General features: G+C 38.9%; 1 protein-coding gene across 5 annotated transcripts in view; it reads left to right on the top strand.

Annotated features, from left to right (window-relative positions):
* Positions 1–13,164, top strand: part of USP37 (ubiquitin specific peptidase 37) — a 96,519-nt gene extending 83,355 nt beyond the window's left edge. For 3 of the 5 annotated variants that reach the window (XM_047773494.1, XM_047773492.1, XM_047773496.1), the window contains 7 exons: positions 410–576; positions 2,212–2,272; positions 6,233–6,348; positions 7,192–7,261; positions 7,812–7,950; positions 8,226–8,284; positions 8,487–13,164. In XM_047773494.1, the coding sequence (XP_047629450.1) occupies positions 410–576; positions 2,212–2,272; positions 6,233–6,348; positions 7,192–7,261; positions 7,812–7,950; positions 8,226–8,284; positions 8,487–8,548 (674 nt within the window). In that variant the 3' untranslated portion in view covers positions 8,549–13,164. The remainder of the gene's footprint in view (positions 1–409; positions 577–2,211; positions 2,273–6,232; positions 6,349–7,191; positions 7,262–7,811; positions 7,951–8,225; positions 8,285–8,486) is intronic. The other 2 variants (XM_047773495.1, XM_047773493.1) reach the window with 1 other exon arrangement.
* The last annotated feature ends 576 nt before the right edge of the window (positions 13,165–13,740 follow it).

Genomic DNA, 13,740 nt, shown 5'->3' with positions numbered 1-13,740 from the left:
AGTTCTGACGATTGGTTAAGTCAGATCCATTACTAGATCAGAGGTTTTCTCAACGGAGGGCAGTTTTGTTCCCCAGGGGACATTTGGCACTGTCACTTTTGTTTGTTTTAGTGAGAGTGGGTTGCTACTGGCCTCTGGTAGATAGAGGCCAGGATGTTACTAAACATTATATGTGTACAGGGCAGCCCCTCTCCCCCCAGAACAAAAAATTGTCCCACTCACAATGTCAGTAGTGTTGAGACTGAGAAATTTTGTGATCAAGACTATGTGGTAACATGAGATTGCAAGTCCTAAGCAAGTATGTCTGAGGTTAAGATACTTACTCTCTGAACAGTAGATGTCACTCTAGTTCAGAGATTTCAGTTTGTAAGAGAAGATTTCCCAGTTATGTTATGTTTTACTTCCGCAGATCCTGCCAGTTTTACAGAGATAACTAAAGACTGTGATGAAAATAAAGAAAACAAAACTCCAGAAGGATCTCAAGGAGAGGTTGACTGGCTCCAGCAGTATGATATGGAGCGTGAGAGGGAAGAACAAGAGCTGCAGCAGGCATTGGCTCAGAGCCTTCAGGAGCAAGTAAGAGATATTTATATTGCTACTTTCTCTATACCTTTCCCAGGAAATAGCATAATAATAATAATGATAAACATTTGTTAAGCACTTACAACTTGTGTCGGGCATTGTTCCAGGTGATTTACATACAGTAAATCATTGCTCCACCAAAACACACAAACTTGTTTAGGACTTTTGCTTTGGACTTGAAACAGCACGTTTTCCTTTTTTTAAGAAATCTAAGTGCAATAGTGTATTGTTGGTTACTTCCTATTACTGTAATTTATTGCATGCTAAAGCAGGAAGCGTTATTAGATCCAACTTTATTTTTTTTTGCAAACAGTTGAATAGTATACCATTGTGATTTTATTATTACTATGTTAAGGCACAGTATTTGTTTTGGTCATTTTCTCACAGTATGAATCCCTTCCTCTGTGTGTGTGTGTGTGTGTGTGTGTGTGTGTGTGTGTGTGTGTGTGTGTGTGTGTGTGTGTGTTTAATGGCTGCACCTGCAGCGCATGGAAGTTCCTGGGCTAGGTAGGGGTTGTATCAGAGCTGCAGCTATGACCTACACCACAGCCACGGCAACACCAGTCTAAGCCACATCTGCAACCTGTGCTGCAACTTTCAGCAATGCTGGATCCTTAACCCACTGAGTGAGGCCAGGGACCGAACCCACATCCTCACAGAGATAGCATTGGGTCTTTAACCCACCGAGCCACAACAGGAACTCCCCTTTCCTGTGAATTATTTTAACATAAAATTCTTAGCAGTATTATCTGAAATTTTAGATTTTAGTTGTAGACTAACATTTATCTGCTCTTCTCTTTATGAAGTAATCTATTCTTCAATTTTTAGTTCCTTTTGTTTATATTTGCCAAAGCTAGTTGGTTTGTGCTATTGCAGTCACCTGAGGTATCTGACTGAAAGGTTTTGTTTTCATGGTTGTCTAATCCTATACAATCCAAGTCATGTTAGTAATAAAATAGAAATAATAAAAATTTATCAAGCCTCCCTAGAATGAGTGCATAGTTTTAGTTTTACTAATAATCAGATTAAGAAGTCTAATGTTACTGGGACATTGGGTCTTAACTTTAACTGTACATTATTATCATATGTGGAGCTTTAAAAAAAAGACTGATGCCTGGGTGATTCTGCCCCTCAGACATTCTGATGTAATTGATTTCAGGTGTGAGCTAAGCATCTAGATTTCTTTCTTTTTCTTTTTTTTTTTCTTTTTTAAGTAAGGACTTTTAAAAACTTCTCCCAATGATTCTAATGTACAGCCAAGGTTGAGAACTGCTGTTTTAAAACTATTTCAGAGCCGGCCATAAGATGAAGTTTCTTTAGTTTGGTATACCTGTATCAGGTTATTAATTACCAAAAGAAAATCCTGGAGTTCCCTGGTGGCATAGCAGGTTAAGGATCTGGCATTGTCATTGCTGTGGCCCAGGTTAGATCCCTGGCCTGGGAGCTTCTATATGCCACAGGTGGAGCCAAAAAAGTAAACTTCCACATCCCTCAAGAGGTTGTATCCCAGACATTTATAAGATAGAAAACATTATTAGCAAATACTTTCAGAGCAGCTGATTTTATCCTCATTAAATAAGTTTAACTAATACCTCTTTAAATACTTTAGTTTTGTTCTTATCCCTTTAGGAGGCTTGGGAACAAAAAGAAGATGATGACCTCAAAAGAGCTACAGAGTTAAGTCTTCAAGGTATGGTGTTACTTTAATTACATCTTTATATGGTGAAATGTATCGCACACAGAAGAGCGTGTGAAATGTATCGCACACAGAAGAGCGTATAAAATGTGTTGACTTTTAATAACAATAACAAATGTGAACACCTCCCAGGTAAAGAAGAACCTTAAAAGTTACCTAAATACCCCTCCCCTTCACTCCCTCGCAAAAAAAGCCACTATTCTAATGTTTGTATTCATCATTACCTTACTCTTTTTGAATAATTTTACTATCTATATCCATATCCTTAGACAATATATTTTTTAATTTGGAATAATTAAATAGCAAGGACAGTCTACCTGTAATCCATCTGCATGACAGAGTGATACTGCTACTGTTAAGACTCCTGGGAGAAGATAATGTGACTTCCATTTCCCCATGAATTTACAAGCGCTCACTGTGGGGAAGTCATTGGGTAAAGTCATAAGTGAGTACTCAGAAGCATAATGTTCACCAGTATCATGGCATTTGGCAGAACTAAAATATGGACCAGATGCTGGAAGTCCACTGGACAGATAGTCACAGGAAGTAGGCTAACTGTATTTTCTAAGATCACTCTGGTCTTTCTCCAGCCCTCAGAAATAAAGCAGAACACTTTGCTAGTATAAAATGAGTATTCTAGGCTGATCTAGACTCTGGGGCTTGGTGGAGAAAGTTAAGAACTTCACTAGCAAATGGTTGAAACAGTTACAAATAAGAATTCAAGCTAGGCTCTCACCTAGGCATTCTGTCCTCAGATTTAAAAGATTGTACAGTGGTGGTAATGAATAGCTCATAATGCTCCAATCTGGACTGGTTGCCCTCTGCATCCATGCACAGATATCCTGAGATCTCCCTAACCATTTTCAAAGGGATTCCCTCTGATTGGCTCTTTTGTTTGAATCTCCCATTTTCTGTATCTCAGTCTTTTCTCATCCTTGGTCTATTTATGCTTTGATGGAGAACATTCCCTGTAGTTTTCTTGAAGAAGAAGGACTGTGACTTAGATTTCTTTGGAGACCTTGCAAGTTTTATTCTGCCCTAGTATTTGACTCATAGTTTGGCTGAATATAGAATTCTGGGTTTACAGTCATTAGGAAAGCATTGTTTCTCCCCAACTTCATGCTTCTGGGCAGTGACAAAAATCTTGTCATCTGATGGGTTGCTAAATTTATGAGAAGTCTAAAGCTGTTCTTTTTTTTTTTTTTTTTTTGTCTTTTTCTAGAGCTGCACCTGTGGCATATGGAAGTTCCCAGGCTAGGGGTCTAATCGGAGCTGTAGCCTCCAGCCTATGCCAGAGCCACAGCAACGTGGGATCTGAGCAGAGTCTGGAACCTACACCACAGCTCACAGCAATGCCGGATCCTTAACCCACTGAGTGAGGCCAGGGATCAAACCTGCAACCTCATGGTTCCTAGTCAGATTCGTTAACCACTGAGCCACGAAGAGAACTCCTAAAGCTGTTCTTTATCTTGATTTGACCTTTTTTTTTTTTTCTGAAAGTTTGTAGGATCTTCTCTGTTTCTGTTGTAATAAAGTTTCACGGTGATGTGCCTTTTTTTTTTTGGCTGCGCCTGCAGCATGTGGAAGTTCAGGCCAGGAATCAAACCCACACTACAGCAGCAACCTAAGCCACTGCAGTGACAATGCCAGGTCCTTATCCTGTTGCACAGCAAGACAACCCCATGCAATGATCTGCCTTGATGTGGGTCTCTTCCACCCATTTTTGCTGGGCAGTTAATGGAATATTTTAATCTAGAAACTTGTATTCTTTAATAAGATTGTGGGGTAGGGGGTGGTTCATGGAAGCAATACCACCTCATCTCTCTGAGGATGGATATTAAATATAGTTCACTTGTTTATTTATTTGAAGTTTTCTTCTCCCTGAATAGATTGTTTCCTCCAGGTTTCTCTGTTCTGTGTGTTTATCAGGGTCTTTACATTCCTCCTTAGAGCCTTTCCTCAGTTATCTAGTAATACTTGGCTGTCAGCTCATGATTAAGAGTAGGGGACTAAAAAGATAATTGGAAACTCTAAGTACATAAATAGCTAGGACTTGTCAATTTTGAGTTTTACAAGGTTTTACTGTTTAGGGGATGATGTTAATATTTTAGGCCTTTTCCTTGGGCTGGTAAGATGCCTAAAGCAAAGTTTTCTCGTCTCTTACCTTTGCCTGAAAGGTAAAAGATGTGGCTGCCAGAGTTCTGGGAGCCAAGCACAGGAATAGGGCTGGGGTAAGAGTGGGAATTATCTTTAAATATCAAACTGACACCCACTCCTCTGTTTTCGTTATGGTGTTCCCCTGTGTGTGGCTGATCACCAGTCCAGAGACTGTTTTACTGGCTCTCCAGAGAACAGAGTGCCAGACTTCTATCTTTGCACTACTGCGTAAAGTAGGGGGAAGTGGATCTAGGGATCTGTAAACTCAAACAGCTTTCACCTAATCCTTATTTTTATCCCCTTCTTAGCCTCTACTTTCAGAGGTACCTGGTACTTCCAAGTTGTGTGTCTTTTGAAGACTCTCTGATATAAATTGGATTGGTTCTCAACTTTTCCATTACTGGCTTAGGTTTTGGCTTTGACTTTCTTACGTGTGCTAAGTCAGTCATCTGTCTACATTCCAGCCTCCAGAATTTTGATGCTTTGTCTCTTCCTGCTCTTCCCATCCTTAAGTGTTCACGTCTTTTAAACAACCCTATGAAGCAAAAAGCCATTTATATACAAATGCTCCTGGGATTCTTTATTTGAAGCCATTAGTAAAGCTGGATTCTTCCAGGAGTTCCCACTGTAGTGCAGTGGGTTCAGAATCTGACTGCAGCAGATTGGGTCACTGCAGAGGTGTGGGTTTAATCCCTGCCCAGGACAGTGGGTTAAAGGACCTGGCATTGTGGCTCAGGCTGGATTCAATCCCTGGCCCAGGAACTTCCATATGGCCATTAAAAAAAAAAAAAAAAAAAAAATGGAATCTCACTGCAGCAGCTCAGGTCACTGCAGAGACACAAGTTCAATCCCCAGCCTGGTGCAGTGAGTTAAAAGGGATCCAGCATTGTGGCAGCTGCAGTTTTAAGTTACAGCTGTGGCCTGGATTCAGTCCCTGGCCCAGAAACTTCCATATGCTGTGGGTGCAGCCATTTAAAAGGGGGGGGGGGGGGGTTCCCATTGTGGCCCAGCAGAAACGAATATGACTAGGAACCATGAGGTTGCAGGTTCGATCCCTGGCCTCGCTCAGTGGGTTAAGGATCCAGCATTGCTGTGAGCTGTGGTATAGGTCACAGATGCAGTTTGAATCTTGGGTTGCTGCTGGCTGTGGTGTAGCTGGCATTGGACCCCTAGTCTGGGAACCTGCATATACCATGGGTGTGGCCCTAAAAAGCAAAATAAAATAAAATAAAATTTAAAAAAGATGTATCCTTCCAGTTGAAACACATTATTAAAGAAAAAAAAATGGACCTTGGATTTATGTGTTTGTTTAGTATATTTTAGGTAAAACTTAAAGATTGAATTTCCATTATTTTTGTTAAATTTCACAAAAATGATTTAATAAGGAAAATGAAAGGATGTTGACCTTTCTTTTGAAAGGATGGTCTCTTTTCCATGAGATAATTTATGTTTGCTGGTAACACCTGTAATATGCACCTTCAAATCTAACATACAGTTTATATAATACGAAATTTAGCGAAATTGGATTATCTCTAAAATTATAGTCTCTTTTTCAGTTTTCTTGCTTTCTTATCAGGTTATTATCCCCTTTCATATAAATATATGTAAAACAAAAAGGAGTATTTCTTTTACAGACCTGGTACCTGAATCATTATTCCCTAGAGAAGCTGAGTGAATTGGAACCCTAATAATAACACGTTTCATGTTCTCTTAGGATGATAAGACGTGTATCTCAAGCTGTATCTCTTTGTGTGTGTTCCAAGAACTTTTGCAAATCTTTGTCTTTATGTTCTTCAGAGTTTAACAACTCTTTTCTGGATTCATTGGGCTCTGATGAGGACTCTGGAAATGAGGATGTTTTAGATATGGAGTACACAGAAGCCGAAGCTGAGGAACTGAAAAGAAATGCTGAGGTGGGTGGCGTTATGTTGCCTTTGTAGACCTGATTGAGTTGCTGATCCTACTCTTGCTCTTTACTTTCAGCGGCCCTGCTGTCAGTGTCCATTGCAGGTTTATTTCTGCCCCTTTGGCAGCCACCAAATTGCCTTCACTTTCTCTTGGCCTTTGCTCCTCATTTCGTACACAGAAGATTCAAAACAAAATGAAACAAAAATAGAAATACATCCTGATCACCTTTTGTGCAGGTTAGGTAATAGCTGAGTAATAGCTCTCAAAGCTGTATGTATATTGAATCACCTTTAGTTCTACAAAAACTGTCCCAAAGCTAGCATTAGATATATATTCTTTTATCATCCCTACCCCAAAGTACCTCAAGTATTTTCATCTTTTGAATTATTTTCTTAGGATAAATTCTTAGTTGAGAGTAAAATTCTTGGGTCAAAGGATATGAACAGTACCAACCACTGGGCATTTTATTGAATCTAACCCCACATGCGGAGTTCCCATCACAGCTTGGTGCTAATGAACCTGACTAGTATCTGTGAGGATGTGGGTTCAGTCCCTGGCCTCACTCAGTGGGTTAAAGGATCCAGCGTTGCCGTGAGCTGTGGTGTAGGTCTCAAATGCACCTCGGATCTGGCATTGCTGTGGCTTGTGGCATAGGCTGGCAGCTATAGCTCCTGTTAGACCCATAGCCTGGGAACTTCCATATTCCATGGGCGAGGCCCTAAAAAAAAAAATAAGTAAATTCATTGCATTGAAACTTAGCCATTTCAGCTTTGATAATAATTTTAAATATAGTGTTTTGCTTCTATGCAAATGAAGAGTTAAAAGTCATGCCCACTTCTGTTTTCCAGACAGGAAATCTTCCTCATTCTTACCGACTCATCAGTGTTGTCAGTCACATTGGTAGCACTTCTTCTTCAGGTAAATGAATATCAGGATTTCAGCATTTTATAAATTAAATAACCAGTGTTTACTCCAGGTTGGGTTGCTCTGAGCATAGCTTTATGAGGTATAAATTGAATGCATCAAGAAAACCTTTGAAATCTTTTCTTCAATCACACTAAGTGTGAATTATGTTAATAGGTGCAACTGTTTTGATTTTTCTATTCATAAATGACCCAAATTTCCCTACCAAAATATATTTATCATTGAAGCTATCCTGGGAGTTCCCTGGTGGCACAGCTGGTTGAGGATCCAATGTTGTCACTGCTCAGGTCACTCTTGTGGCATGGGTTCGATGCCTGGCCTGGGAAACTTTCACCTGCCATGGGCACACCCAAAAAGAAAAAAAAAAGTTATCCAGGTGTAGTATTTTCTTCCCTTAAAATCTATAAATTTTTTTTTGATGGTTTTAGAAACATTGTTGGGGCTAAGGTGAAATGGGGTTGGCTTTTTCTGAAACTTCCTATACCTGAAAAAAATTCAATGTCCTTTTTAAAAGCTTTTAATTTTAGAATTTTGTTTGTTTCAGGTCATTACATTAGTGATGTGTATGACATTAAGAAGCAGGCGTGGTTTACTTATAATGACCTAGAGGTATCTAAGATCCAGGAGGCTTCCGTGCAGAGTGATCGGGATCGGAGTGGTTACATCTTCTTTTATATGCACAAGTAAGAAACTTTGCCAAATCTGAAACCATGCGCTAAAAATCACCTGAACTCTTTCTTTTTCCTTTAAGGATAATGTCCCCATCAGTTAATTGGTTGACAATTTTTGATTTTTATTGTCTTTGCTTAGGGCTCATGTCATGTTATTACCTTAGAAGTCCAAAATATTTCTTCTCTTAACTCAGCATTAATTACTCATCACACAGCAGACTCTAGGTATGGAATTTAAGACAGTTTTATGATAGAAGCTGTCCTCATGAACCCTTTTGGTCTTCTAGTATATCAGCTAGAAGATCTGAGTTATACGGATGGAAACTACATAACATTTCTATCAAAGGTAGGTGTTGCCATCTACTCCCAAGTGTTCTTAAGAATCAGCACATGGGGTTAAGATGGTAATAAAATGAATGACCTGCTTACTTAATACAATTTAGGCATCAGATGGGATTATGCAGGCTTTATCAGTATCTGTTTTCTGTCTGTCCTTTGTCTTTGCTCACTGAATATCCTGTTTAATTTTTTGTTTGTTTTATTTTAAGGGAGATCTTTGATGAGCTTCTGGAAACAGAAAAGAACTCTCAGGCACTTAGCATGGAAGTAGGGAAGACCACTCGTCAGGCTTCATGAGGAACAAACTGCTGGGTTGGCAGTGCGCACTGCATAATCTCTCTTGCTGCCACCCACCTCTCATTCCTCAGCCCGAGGAGAATGTGGAACTCTACTTGATGCGGGAGCAACAAACAGCTCAGGGCCAAACCAAAAGACGAAAATTGCAATTATGCGGAACGCTCCATATTAATTGTTTTATGGAAACTTTGGTCTCACATCTGTAGCTGATTATCCTCTTTTTCTCCTACAAGAGTGGCACTTCCTTTTGTCTTAGGAATACATGTTGTAAATATATACATATATGTACATACACACACACACACACACACACACACACACACACACGAGTATGCAGAATGAATGGAGCCTTAAGGAGTTAGGACACCAGAGTATGCCTGCTCAAAATTCATAGCACAGTGGTTTGAAAAGAAATGAAGTTGTCAAAGAGTCCATTCACCTGAGAAATGTGTGTAGATATACATATCATTTGGCATTTAGCTTTTATGCTCCTTGAGTAGTTTCACTCAAGTCTGTAATCTTTCATGTACGTTTCTTATTAGTAAAGTTCACTGGAAAGCCAGCTCTCCATGTTACACTAATGACAGTTTGTCCTCCTTGCAAAGGAGGGGCATTTCTGCCACTTGACTTGAGGAGCTTTTTAAAAAAATATTTTTTGGATTTGTAATGCTTTTGCTGTTTACATGCAGTCCCAAGAAATGGGTTGTTGGTGCTTTGGAATGTGTTATGGTCCCACATTTGGTATTCATTGTACATTTTGTATTTTCTTTAAAGAGATTTCTTTGCATAGTATGTTCATTGAATATCATCTATATTATTATGGTAGTGAAGACAGAATCTTTTATTTTTCTTCGGTGTCATTCTTCCATGGAGCAAGCATTACCCTAGCAGATTGCAGCCAAAACTTTGATAGGAAAGTGATATTGTTCCAATTGAGACTTCCCAACAAAGATACTTAGGGAATATGAAAAATGTGAGCATCCCTGTCTCCTAAACATAGAGAGGTCAGGAGGGGTATTAAAGCTGAAACTCTGGACCACTAAAGCTGAAAGCCCTGCGGCAAGGGTGAAATAAGTACATGAGCTATAGGATGTAGCTTGAACATTTAACCATTTGCTGTCCGGCTTTGCCCTTAAAACAGGTTGAAAATTAAAATGTCACTGGTTTAGGTAATCCCAAGGACTAACAAATAACAAAGGTGTGTAATACCTTTTATCTTTTTAGGTGCTTTAAGTTGAGGTTAAATGGGGGTGCAACATTAAGTGCTACTTTTAGTCACTCAGCTGACAAAATCAGCTTAATTAAGCAGCTTGTGAAACCATGTAAAGAGTGAGTTTGAGAGTAGAATTCTGTTCATAAAATAATTTTGTGAGCCCAGGAATCATTAGGATCACACAGAGTTAAGAATAGCAAAGTGAAACATTCAGCATTTTCTTTCTTTTTTAAGTTCAACATCACAGAAGATGCAACTTTCTAGAAGATTGCCTTAAGAGAGCTCCAGCCCTATTCTCAAAACTCAGATGTGCTTTGACATAGTAACCTGTTCTAAAATTGTGAATCTTTGAATCATTAATGGCCCCAGCACTTTTGTTTAACTACTGATAAAAGCTTTGTCTCCTACCATTTACCTTTGTGTTACTGTAGTGAGCGCTCCAAAATGGTGCAGTGGTAGGATAGGCAGGAGTAGTTCAGAGGAAAATGCTTGTTTAAAAAACTAGCTTTGCACTTCCCAGTAGCTCACAACATAAAAAACTAGCTTTGAAATTTGTGTTTCCACTGGGGAGCCTTTTTTCTTTCTTTCTTTTTCTTGAAAATACTGGTTTTCTCATGTGAGTGAATTGGTAGTCAAATTCTTTAGCTATTTATTGCTTCTCTTTTCTGTGTCTCTATTTGAGAGCTTTGAGAGGCATTGTTTAAATGATTGGGAATGATTTGAATTGAGTGGGTGCATTTAAGGCATTTAAAAAATTGGAAATAAATGCCGTAAGCCTAGGTTGCTCATGAAGTACCCTCATTTGACTTGCTTTTCGTAGCTTGCATGTGTGTATGGTTTAGAAGTACACTTGGTTCAAACATGATTTGATTTGATCTTCATGTTTTGGGCAGGACTAATTAGTTGAAAGTAGTAAATGAGTTATATCATTGTTCATATACTTGCAAGTTTGGGACTTGAAATTTCTTTGTTATCTGTACATTGTTGTGGCCTGGTCAGCCTTCCTCTCTCCCTTCACTCCTTCAAATGTTACTTTATCCCTTTCAAAGTTACTTTCTCATTTTGTTCAGTGAAGGGCTAATGACTACAGATGAGGAGTTCAGCTGGACCTTACTGATGGGGTTTGTTGTTGTGTGTTTTTTTTGTTTTGTTTTGTTTTGTTTTTGAGCTGACTGTATATATTTAAAAATTACAGGTAGATAATATATTATTTTTTGTGCAGTTTGCTCAGAATCGGGGAATAGGGCATTTGGCATCTTGGGATCAGGAAGGGACAAGTTAGATGAGGACATGGTGCTTCAGTTTCAGGCAGCCTGCACAATAATTAATCTTCCTATTGAAAATACCAAATATGGTTACATCACTTTAAATGACTTTGAGTTGGAAATCGACAGTACTTAGTTCTGCACACAACTCATCTCAATTGAAATTTTGGGGAAGGGAAAACTAAACTAAAATTTAAACTTGTTGATTCTTATCACCTAATATTATTATGGAGGATTGGAAAGTTGCATGTGGCCAGATGCTATTATCACTTTAGAAGCCCTGACTATAATTTAGGCCTATAAGAAGATAGCTTCTGTTTTGTAGGGAATATATTTATGTGTGTGTGCACACTCAGAAGTTTTGTCTCAGTAGGATAGAATAAGAAGCAAATCCATGAATTGTTCTTCTATTTATCTTTTGATTCCAAAAGCAACTTGTTTACTTGCCATGGTCTGTTAATTTCAGGCCTAACTTAATGGCTCAATAACAAATATAAATGTGTTTACATTTTAAGAGGTATGCAGTGATACTTAAAGATCGGTTCATTAACTCTGGGAGGCAAATACTAGACTAGACATTTCTTTATTTCTCTCCTTGAACAAATGTAAAATTCTTCTAAAAGAGAAACTTGAAGAATTAAAACCTCAGCAAGTGAATTCATGAATTTACTTATTCTTCCTTACTGTGATTACCATTATGGAACTATATTAATATAGCTCTACATATGTACAGCTACATATATAGTTGATAATGAAAATTATTTGGTAACATCTAAATTAAAGACATTTTGGCAGTGTCTCGTGTAGTTGAGCATTGTGAGTGGAGAGATAATGGGGGTTTGGATACATACAGGGAAAAACGATAGTTTGTGAACTCATCTGTGATCTGTTGAAAAGAGATTGTATTAAAACAAGTAAAAATGTTACTCCTCTCTGTCCTCTGAATTGACTTCAGTGGATGCTCTTAGTCATCCAATCTTTTTGCCCTGTTTAATTGATCCCCTGAGGTGGTCTTTTGCTTTAAATTGGGGAAACAGGGGTGGATCTCCAGGTACGTGTGGATCTTGTGTATACATGGAGATTTTTAGAAAAATGACCAACAACCCAGTACTAGATGCAAGTCACTAAAAGAGTGTCCTCCTAAAACAGATCCATCTTTTTCCTCATCTTGCTTTACACCAAGTAATGCTCTTTAAGTATGTACAGAAACTAAACAGATTTCTGCCCCTAGCTATTTTCTAATGCATTACTTTAAAATTCTTATTTTGTCTCTATCAGTATCTTATTAACAATGGAAAAAATACATATATATATTTTATTGGAAAACTATAGTTTGTTAGGCCTTGAGAGTTTTGTGACAGGTTTCTTTTGGTGTGTCTCATCACGACCACTGACTCCTTTATGGCATGCTTTGATTACTAGACCTCAGGCTGTCTCTTTTGTTGTATCATACTTATATACAGTAAACTTTCCTTTCCATGTGTCTGAGTCTGAGGTTTTGAAGTTTATAATAGAAAATGTGCCAGTATGAATACAAGCAGTTGATTTCAGTAATTTGGACTTTTCTTAAAATGCAGAAATTTGAAGTAGAGGCGTGTCCATTGGTGTCGGAATAGAGTGGATGAGGGGTCTGCATCAGGACCAAAGTTAATTAGGTCCATTGCCAAGACGGAAGAGCAATCAACTGAAGTGGTCTGTTTCAAGAGCAGAAGGGGAGGAAGAGTGAGACACCGTGGTTGTACACACCTCTTGTCCTTAGATTTCCCTCCCTCTCTTGTCCTTCCATCCCCAACTTCTCTGGCCTGTTGTCAGTGTTGTTTATTTATGCTATGGAAAGGAGAACAGAAGTAAGCTTCCCACACTTTGCCTAATTGAGCCACTACCAGGTTTGCTGGCAGCTTTGGCCACATTATTTGTGAGGTGATTTTCTTTGTGTTCAGAGTGACTTTTGATTCTGATTCTTTATGTTGTTTTGTATGGAGCGGCACTTTATCTGTGTTTTAGCAGAACTGTTCCTCTGTACCCTTTACGGTTTTTCCTTGTTTTTGTTTCCTTTTTAAATTATGCATCGAGTTTTTTTTGTGTGTGAAATTAAAGCCTTTATTAACCTTGTGTTGGCGCAACTGTTATTTCTGAAAAGGACATATTCTTGCAGACAGTTAACCAGTTGAAGTTGTGGGAGTCACCCTCTGTCGGCCTTCTGACTTGGACGTCCAAGCAAGCAGCACTGTTACAGCGTCAGGGAAGTGGGATGGGAAATCAGGTATGGCCAAGTCAGCACCCCCCTCCAGTGGTTTTCATCCGAGAAGACTGAAGCCTTGCAGAGGTTCTGATAACAGTTTGTAAACCCAGCATTGGCCTTAGCTGTGCTCTTCCTTTGCCTTATTACTAAGAGGACCAGAGAACCGGTGAAATAGCGTTTGCATTTCATACTTTTGTTAGGCCTCAAGCCGAGGCCCACGGGGCACATTATCCTCACTGGGTACTGGTTCATGAGCGTTCCAAAACCTCCTAATAGGGCTACCGTCTGGGCCATTCAGCTCTTTCAAAGAAGGGGTCCCCTTTTACTTGTCACCTGAGGAAAGCAGTGAGAAAAGCATATGTGAAAAGGAAAAGCCATTACTCTGGGAAAGAAAAACTGCAAAATGCTTCAGCCCACCTGCCATAATTAAAAATGAGTCATGATAA

This window comes from Phacochoerus africanus, chromosome 3 (genome assembly GCF_016906955.1).
Source record: "Phacochoerus africanus isolate WHEZ1 chromosome 3, ROS_Pafr_v1, whole genome shotgun sequence".
NCBI lineage: Eukaryota > Metazoa > Chordata > Mammalia > Artiodactyla > Suidae > Phacochoerus > Phacochoerus africanus.
This window is presented reverse-complemented; position numbering and strand designations above follow the sequence as displayed.